A 10,234-nucleotide genomic window follows, 5' to 3' on the forward strand; every position below is an offset into this window, starting at 1 on the left:
AACAGAGAAATGACCTTTGAGACTCCAAACCTACTGCTTGCATACAAACTACTGGTAAATGTAATACACAGGTTCTCTAACTACACTGCAAAGTTGGACATATTTTAATCTTTTTGTACAGTCAGGGTACGGTGAGATGTTTTCCTTCTTTTCCTGGTTTGTACCAAGTTTACCTACTTGGCTTACACTTGAAACAAATCCTCTAGACTGTATTTTACAAGGTGAGGGGTCTTGAATTATCTTGCACTCAATAAATATTAACAATCACTATTTCTTAAACTGTGTAATTCAAGGTTTAGGAAATGCAAATTACATTTAGAGAATTAAGTTCACTTTCTTGATTGCTTTATTTACATTTCTGAAAATGTTGTAAAAGACTTTTACAGAAACACTAAAACAGAATAAATTACTTTTTATTTATTATAACCAAGAACTCATTTATATTCAATCAAATTTCCAGTAGATGTAAGTTAGTAATTTGTTAAACAATTTGTTATAAATGTCATGTCAAATGGCTTAGGTTAGCCGATTCCAGAGACAATGTGAAACTTGTACAGTACTGTGCAAAAGTCAGAGACCACCTTTTATTTCTTTCCAGTCCAAACAGCCATTACATACAAGTTAATGATTTTTCAGTGTCACAAAATGTTGAAAACTTAACAGTGAATTACACTGTAATGTCAACATCTAAATATAATATCACATTTTTCAGTATTTAGTGTGTTCATTCTTTGTCTTTATTACAGCTTTAATTCTTATCAGTTTTTCAAAGAAATCTGCTGGGGTGTTTTTCCACATCTCCAAAGTTCAGTCTTAGAAGCTGGTTGCATTTTCTGCTTTTCACTATCCAAATAATCCCAATTACAAATTTAAACTCATCAGTCCAAAAAAACATCTCAATCAGTTTAGGTGTTCCAGGCAAACCAAGGAGATGCAGGTTCATTTATATAGCACATTTCATATACTAAGGCAGTTCAGTGTGCTTTACACAAATATAAGAAAAAAGAACATCAAATATAAAAGTAAAAACAAAGTGCTGAGTAAGAGAGAAAAAAAACAATAGAAATAAAAAGTAAAATAGGGAGTATTAGTCTTTTCTAAAACTCTAAGTGATGAAGATCACCACCCATATTGTATAAATCAATCCAGGAGATAGCAGTGCTAGCATCTAATCTCCAGGAGAGTTGATGAAAAAGAGGACAACAGTTATACTCAATCCAGCACCCTGAATGAGAAAGATCACAGAGTTAACTTTTACTGGATGAAAAGCAGCTGTTCAGTCTTCAAAAAGATGGTCTTTCAAGGGTTCTTTAGTAAAGAAAATGGTTCTATATAGAACATATGAACACTCAAAGAACTCTTTGCATGATTAAAGTGTTCTTTGCATCATGTAATGGTTCTTCAGATTGATGGAGAATGTGCTGTAGATTGTTCCATACAGAACCTTTTTGGAAAAGGGTTCTATATAGCTCTCAATATAGTTCTTTTATAGTTCAAATTTTACCCTTTACAAAAAGGTTCTACATAGAACCATCTACAACACATTCTATGCAAAGAACATGAAAGGTAGTACTGTAATAAATAAAGTGCAAATCCTAGAGTTCAATAATAGGCACATCAAAAGAGATGATTTTTAATGTAGATTTAAAAAGCACTACATTTGGGGCACATCTAAGATCTTCTGATAGTTGGTTCCAGTTGTATGCAGCATAACAGCTAAATGCTGCTTCAGCATGATTAGTTTCAAACCTGAATCCATAGATCTTGGAGACCTACTCAGTTAAAATTCTTTAAATATCAGAGATGTATTCTGGACCAAAACCATTCAGTGATTTACAAACTAATAGCAGCACTTTAAGATATTTTCTGTACCTAACTGGAAGCCAGTTTAAAAATTTTAGAACTGGATTAATATCCTCTGTTCTCTTGGTCCTGGTTAAAACTCTTGCAGCAACATTCTGAATGAGCTGTATCTGTTTAAATGTCTTTTTGGAAAGGCCAGTTAAGAGATCATTACAGTAGTACACTCTGCTGGAGATAAACGCATGATTCTGGCTATATTTTAAGATGACAGAAGGCTGTTTTGATGATTGATTTGATTTAGCTAGTAAAGGGTAGGTTTGAGTCTATTAGAACACCAAGATTTCAGTCTTAATCTTAGGTTTTTAGAGGCCGGGAATCGAGGTGTGCACTAAGGTTATGTCTCTTTTCTTTGTTGCCAAACAGAGTAATCTCTGTTTTGTACATAATTAATAAAGAAAAATTACAGTTATTTTTGATTTAAATGCCTTAAAACAGAGTCTATTTGACTGTAATCATCAGACAGAGTCAAGTATATCTGTGTATCATCTAAAAAACTATGGTGATCAATGTTGTTGTTCTGTAGGAATTGGCCAGAAGGGAGCATATAACAACTGAACAAAAAGGGGTCTGAGAACTGATCCCCGGGGGATTCCGCATGGCATAGCCACCCTATCAGATTCTTAGCTGCCAATCGTGACAAAGTAACTCTGGCCTTCCAAGACCTGAACTAATTAGGAACTGTTCCAGAAAGTCCTACCCAATTTTCCAACCTGTCCAGACATTTGACACCTACAGTGTCAAAGGTATACTACAGGTCCAAATCATTGCAACAGCCCTTACCTTTATACGAACAAAGAGCTCACATAGAAACACAGAAACTGCTCGCATGTCACTGGAGACGCATTCAGGACACTTGGAAATGCCAGGCGTAAATGACTATACGTCTCGCTGTCCACTTATGATCAGATCACTCAAGATGGATGGTATTACCAAGTGTGAACAGGGGCTAAGATCTAGTAATACCAAAGCTGATATTTTACCAGTGTCAGCATTCAGCTATGTATCATTAAACACTGTTATAAGAGCAGTTTCAATACTGTGATGAGGTTGGACACATGATTAAAATTGGTCAAAATTACCATTTAATTAAATAAAATTGCTGAGTTGGTTGAGAAGAACTTTCAGAATCATCCTGGCTATAAAAGAAAGATTTGAGACAGGTCTGTGATTGTGTAACACAGAAGCATCCAGACTTCTCTTTTTTAAGAGTGGCTTAATGACAGCTATTCTTAGTGATTTGGGGAAAATGCCTGATAGAAGTGAGCCATTAACTGTTTGCTGCAAATCAACTGCTACAACATTGACATCATTTAAGGTGTCAAAATGTTTCCTTTAGAGTTTTTTGGTCAATTGTATTAAATTGTGACAATCATCAGGATATTTCTAGGTAGTCATAGAGACGGCATAGTTTCGTTATTTGATTTTGTCGTGCTGGTCAATCTAGTAGTTTTGGCTTTTGTTTAATGAAAAAAAGCAAATTTATTACATTTCTCTGTGGAAAAGAGTTATGGGGCTGTCTATTTTGGTCTCATTTCAGTACAGAACTTAGTTTTAATCATGTCAAGTGCTTAGCTTTGTGGTGTGATGACAATTAGAGGCACCTTGTACCTTTCTGGAGACTTGGAGAAAACCTATATCTAAAGCTACCTAGATGAACAAAGGAGATCAGCGTGTTGAATCATATTTGTGCCCCAGTGAAGCAGAAAATCAACAATGAGTTTTAGAACAGGGGTTCCCAACCTTTTGCAACTTGTGGCCCACACAAACAACCACAAAATTTACTACAGCCCACAAGATTTAACCGATCATGTAACTTCTTTCTGACTCACCTAATAAGAGCTGCCTGTTTGGCAGCTACTGAGTGCTGGATGCCAGGCTGAGGAGAAGAAACGTTCAGACAGAGTTCTGGCTCAATTTGACAGGTTTATATACATATTCGCTATGTTTAGTCTCCGGGTGACGGTGTAAATTGTTGTATTTCAAAGCTTCATTTGAAAATACCTCTGAGCAAACAGCACACAGCGGTAGCAGCACTGGGGCCTGCAGCCCTCCGGCTGGAAATCACTCTTAGAAGACTCAGTTAAACTATTAATGCTACCAACATACCAACACAAATATATTTTTCTTGATGAAAAACACATATTTCTTTAATGGTGTACCTTACTTACATTTACATTGATCCCATCTTTCTAAATAAGATAAGTTGGGTAATGCCATTTTCTTTTTGATGGTTTATTTTGGCTAATCTTTAACGTTTGAATGATTCTTGATACATTGTCTACACTGTATTTATGCCATAATGCTCTTGGCATATTATTCATTTAATAATCTTTATTACCCAGCAACTACTTTGAAACAAATATGTAGTTGAGGCTTGTAGTTACAAGAGAAGAATGGAATTTTGGACCTGCTAACAGGTGCTTTGGGTTTAAGTGGTCAAGAAAATGTTAAGCTAGGCTTTCAAACATGTTTTCAAACATCTCTGGAAAACACTTAATGTTTGTTTGCATGGTTTTATTCTAAAAGCATTTGTTACTGACTTATGTTTCTGATGGCATTATGACAGGACTCGTGGGTGCATGTGGGATCTCAGTTCTTTGTAATCTTTTAAGGGTTTACTTGTTCGTTGAAGCACAGAGGTAAGAATCTTTGGTGTTCTATGACTAAACAAATCAAAATACAAGCTATAGCCTAAAAACCATATGCTGAATTTGTTGATGGCAGCAACTGTTACCAGTAATTGTCATATTCATGTCTTCATAACACTCTTTTTGTTTTGCAGTATTGCTGACAGCAAAGATGACGTTAAAAATAAGAGTAGTCATGGTGGTCTAATACAAAGAATACAGTTCTGGATCCTGACAGTGATTCTTGGCTTTGTGGGTTCTCGAGTTGCATCACTAGTGGTTCTTGAGTTCTGCCTTCGTGCAGTCTCATCACGACTCACAGCTTCATCAGTAAGATACATGCTAAATAATAATTTGATTATCTAATGATCTGCTGAAATCAGCTGTCAGCACATATTATCCTCTAGAAAAAAAATATTTTTTCTCTTTTTTTCTAGGACACACTGGGTGATTCTTTACTACAGTTGCTAGTCCAGTGCCAGTTCTCTTTAGGGTGTGCATTCAACTGTAGTCTTCAGTTTCTCCATGAGGGGGCACCACAAGCCTGGCTAAGTCTCCTCCTTGCTGCAGGACTGAGCTGGTTTTTGGCTAGCCAGTGTTCTAGATTATGGCATCATGTAAAGGCGATGTACCCAATACATAGCACCCAGCGCTACTGCGGTGTCTGTATTGGGCTCCTGACCACTGGCACCTCCATCTTACCCTTCCTTTGTAGTGCCTTAATCCTGACCTTTAGTGTGGCTGGCATTGCTGCTGTATCAAGCATCAACCAACACTTTCTGTCAACTACTGAGGCCTTGAGGTTCTGGACACCTCTTACAATCTGCTACACTCTTCTGATTATCTATATGAATGGTAAGACTAAGTATTGGCTGGAGTAGGACTGATTACTCAAGCATCAAATTCCTATTTTGGTAGCTGGAAAAGAAATACAAAAGTTTATGTATCTCTCAGCTATAACACATGTAGTTATATAACTAAAATTCTTTTATTATTTCAGATGAACAGCATCGGCAGCCGGGTGGTCAGGCCCTTCTGAACACGGTGATAGTGCGGCTAGGGGGCCTACTAGTTCTAATGCTTACTGTAGGAAGGTGGGCAGATGTGCTACACATCCTAGTGTGCTTCATCGGTGAAGCTGCCTGTCTGTTACCAGCTCAGGACCTACTGGACAGCGCATTTAAGGTGAGTGGGATTGTCTCTATACGTTGTAATCATCATGCCGATTCCCGGTAACAAGGACTCCCCAGTATAGTTTTTTTTCAGTATTTTAGTTATACTTTTCTTTTTGTGCTTAAAGCTATAAAATATTTCATGTATCCAACATGTATCCATGCAGGACGTTGCAGATGTTTCCAGACGTTCTGTGATGAAAACTGAAAACCAGAGAAGACAAAAGAAACTGAACTGAGCCTCAAAGGCTCACCGATTACTATGTGAAACGGACTTATAAAGAGAAGACAAGAAAAGTGTTCAGACTCCAAAAGAGACTGTTGTTCAGGGAAAAAGGAAACTTCTAAAATGCCCAGTGTTCATGCCTACAATCAAAAACTGTTGAAAGTAAATAGCAACAGTAAAAGTAACTTGTCTATTACTTGTAAAAAGTTGACTACATATCATAGTTGTCGGAACAGAAGCACGCATCTCCAAAATAACAACTTTACAGGAGAAAAGAAAAAAGCCTTCTAAATGTAAGTTTAAGTAAAAATGCTGTTTGGACCATTTCTGTTGCTCATTTCATGATGAACTTTTTAAATAATGTTAAGTCCAAGTGGTGTTTTCGAATAACGTAAAATAAATAAATAAATAATAAACAACAAAAATGGAGATACAAGGTTTTGTCCCGACAGCGACAAAGGGGCTTCATTCACCAACTGTACATAAGAAGTAATTTCACCTTAAAACTCACTTACACGGTTTTAACAAAGTCTGTGACATTCACCAGGGTTTTCTTTTTTTGAGATTTGTTCTAAGGTAATAACAGAATCTATGCACATTAAAGAGCACAAAGAACAAATTTTCTCAAGAACAAATTTACAAGGCACAATGCCATTATGCCTGTCTCCTGACAAATACTCATCCACTTTTCGCCTGCTCAAGTTTAAATGCTTTTTTTAATACAATGGATAAAATAGTCCCAGTAGCTAAAAACTACATTCAAATATCGTCGTTGTCCAAAGGAAACCATGTATCTCCATTTTTGTTGATTTTTAGTTTTCTACATCATTCCAACACACCAGCTGTCTTTTACATTGTGTAAAAATTTGGACAAATAGAAATGCTTTAAAATCACCTGGAACAAAATCTCTTTACATTGACTTACGTTGAAAGGTATGAGTGTTTTTGCATTCTCCTGTAAAGTTAATATTTTGGAGATACTTGTTTTTCATTGGACAGCGACGATATACAAATATTCTATGCAAATATATATATATATGTGTGTGTGTGTGTACATATATATATGTTTTTTTTTTGTTTTGTTTTTTGTTTTTTTTGTACATTATGTGAGGTCTTATCAACAGTGCCCCATATCCAAAATTAATACATTTTACTCTCTACAGAAAACTGTCTTTCTAAAGGTAATAAAGGAGTACGTCGTTTTAGAGAATATCCATTCTGTCAACGTTAGCCTTAATTTTCATCTCGCAGACATGTGACTGCTCAGAGCCTGAGATTATAACCTAGTCGTGCAGCTGCACTGCGCTGTCAGTCAGTGCTCTGTGGGACTCTGCCCTCTCAAAAAACTGAACTGCAAGAAAAACACTCTTATAACAGCAAATTATCCACATAACATTGGACGTGGGCTCAAAATATGTAGTGTGGTCAATTCATCAGACTTTAGACACGAACAAAATGCAGCACGATAGGCGGAACAGATCTTTTTATATACAGAGTCATTTATTAATGAGTTAATGCAAAGCAGATGGATGTGAAGAGGACAACAAATCTTTCTGTAAACACAAAATGGCTGCTGTCTGCACCTAATTGTTCTCTTATCGTGAATGGTACGTGAGATCATGTTCAAAATGGCGTCATATTTCAGACAACAACTGGTTTGCCTGTAGTGCTCGACTTACTTGGACAATAAGCCATTTGAACAGAGCCGTATTGCTGAATAGCCCTAACAACCTGAAATAATCTGCAGGGTTTTATGATCCACATTTGCTTCTGTACACCTCCATCACCACAGAAGATGCGCAGCCATAAAAATCGGTGCGGAAAAAGGAGCCATGGCTCCCTGTCCGAGTCCACGTTAGAATGAGTTATGGAGGCTGATCTTACATTAAAATTTGGTTTTCTTAAGTGGAGCCTGGAGCTGAGCTGGCCATTATCCTCAATGACTTTTCTGAGACGAAGCTGAAGTTGGCTTACTAGTTACTCGCCAGCTTCTTGTTCCAATTTCCCCCGTTCCACCTTAACTGGTGCAGCAGTTAGTTACATTCTAGCGCCATTTAAGGTGGAACGGGAATAATCGAATTCGTTTTTCTCGGTCATATCCATGTAGTTATTCCGTCTGCTGATGCATTTAAGGGAAATCGAGACTTATCTGTTGTCCAACATAATCCAGGTCAAAATTATACAACTGCTGATCTAGTTGTTGTCTACCTTGATAAGACCAAAAACAACCCAAAAAACCGGCAGCAGACTAAGTTTGTATTTCCAGTGAGAACATTTGGATGTTATCCAGTCCCAAAAGCCACTGTGTTCAAGGAAATAACTGCTTTATTTGTTTCCTTCCGTGAAGGGCTTTTGTAGATCCAAATAATCCTCAACATAAAGTCCTGTGGTGGTTTTTGTTTGTATTCTGTGTAATCTGTGCTGTTTATGGCTTGTTCAACTTGCCTTTCCAGATCATGTTTTCCAGAATTTTCCTCCGCTCCGCAGCGCGCTAATCGCTCTTTGTCAAGTCCCGCCGTGGGCGTGCCGCGCGCATGCGCACTCCATTCACTGCGGTCCTGGGTTTTTGCCGCATGTTGGCGCACGCGCAGTTCGGACCGTTGCTTTTCCACGTTAATGACCCCGCTGCGCCTCTGAGCCCGCGTTTATTAGCAGTTCATTACAGCTTGTGCGTTATTGGTAACGGTGTCTAGTGGAAAAACACGCAACCGAAATCCACTACAATCCATATTTTTTTGTTTGCTTGTTTTAATAGTCGTCGTAATAATCAAGTCACCCTTTTACAAGCAATATTTCTTTATTTATTAAAGGCAAAGTACCATATGACTAGCATAATCATGTTTACAGTATTATTAATAATCATTTACGACTCAGTTTTCATCTCCGCAGGGGCAAGATATAAAAGCTGCATGTTCTGCATTTTTTCAACTGTTTAATTTTCTTAAAAATATATTTTAACATCACATGAATCTGTTGTTTTGTGTTAAATCACATTATGAGAAGTACATTATAAAGTACCACACTATAGACATCATATCACATGTCATTTTAAAACCATGCAACTCCATTTTTTTTCAGTGTTTATTCTCAGCACAGCAGCTGCCGTTAACATTATGTGAACATTTCCTGATGAGTGGTCCAATAGAAGTACATATTTTTTAGAATAAAATCTCATTACACTAACTTGCATTACAATTTATGAACATTTTCCTGCTCCTGTTAAGCTACCATTTCGGAGATATATGTTTTTTGTTTGGGTAGTGACAATATGTTGGTTTACTGCTTGTGACTTACCTTTTAAACTGGTACTTCATGCAGGGTAATTGCATTTTGAAAAATATGGGCTTTAAAAGCAGTTGTGTGTCTTTCAGTAACATGTTGCACATCCAGCGGTCGGTAAAATCTGAAAAAAATACATTCCAAAGAGCAAAAGCTAAGAAATAAGATGTCTTAAGGTTGCATAATAAACTTGCTTACAAACAAATGTTTCCTGCAATGTGAGGCTAGATAACATAGATGCCTTTTTCACATTCACTACATATTCTACGCTTTTTAGCATGAATTTAATGTAATATGGATTCCACAAAGAAGCTACTTGTTATCAGTATATGAAAGGTTTGTATTGTTAACCAGTAATGACAACGCAGACACATCAGTTGCAGCTCCAAAACATGCTTCATATTCCCACTATTATGTCATGCAAGAGCTCTGTCTATGACGGTGTAGGAGGATATAGGAACTGTCCTGAAAAATGGTGCCTCGAAATAACAGGATTCAAATATGTCAAGTGACTGCACATAAAAAAAAACTCTTGCCACGATAAATTAAGATATAATGTGTTGATGTAAGACATTTTATTCATATGCGACCACCTAACATATGTGAATCATGTCATTTTAAAGCACTATTTTCAGTATATTTCCTATGTATTCCTATACCCATTTTAATCATGAAATCATTTTCAGCGTATATATAAAATTATGCAAATATTCATGCTAATTTTGGAAGTTGGCGTGCATGCTCCATCGTTGTGCTGCAGTTATCGAGAGCAGGCTGCCTTCAGATCACTATAAATAACCAGTCCAATAAATGTAGAGAGTCCAATGCTGGTTGCAACAAACTGGTCTTTGTTTATATCTTCTGGTTATCAAACGAGCTACTGTTTTAAAGAGAACATATAGTTTGTACATATGTACATGAAAAAAGGCAAAAAGCAATGGTTTACACAAAATCCTACGCAGCCCAAAGCGTTATTATTACATGTGGTGGCCAGCAGCCTCAGCCTGCAACCCTTTTTTCTCTTGTGGCTGCAAACAGTGCGCGTCCTCGTCCAAGAAAAAGCAGAG

At 37.0% G+C, this 10,234-nt stretch overlaps 1 protein-coding gene across 1 annotated transcript; it reads left to right on the forward strand.

Moving 5' to 3' along the window:
* The first annotated feature begins 21 nt into the window (after positions 1 to 21).
* Positions 22 to 6,163, forward strand: tmem82 (transmembrane protein 82). The gene is made up of 6 exons (XM_036590638.1): positions 22 to 221; positions 4,430 to 4,502; positions 4,646 to 4,820; positions 4,928 to 5,345; positions 5,491 to 5,675; positions 5,830 to 6,163. The coding sequence occupies exons 1-6, from the start codon at positions 137 to 139 to the stop codon at positions 5,899 to 5,901; spliced, it is 1,008 nt and encodes a 335-aa protein (XP_036446531.1). The 5' UTR covers positions 22 to 136; the 3' UTR covers positions 5,902 to 6,163.
* The last annotated feature ends 4,071 nt before the right edge of the window (positions 6,164 to 10,234 follow it).

Source organism: Colossoma macropomum, unplaced genomic scaffold, assembly GCF_904425465.1.
Source record: "Colossoma macropomum unplaced genomic scaffold, Colossoma_macropomum, whole genome shotgun sequence".
Taxonomy (NCBI): domain Eukaryota; kingdom Metazoa; phylum Chordata; class Actinopteri; order Characiformes; family Serrasalmidae; genus Colossoma; species Colossoma macropomum.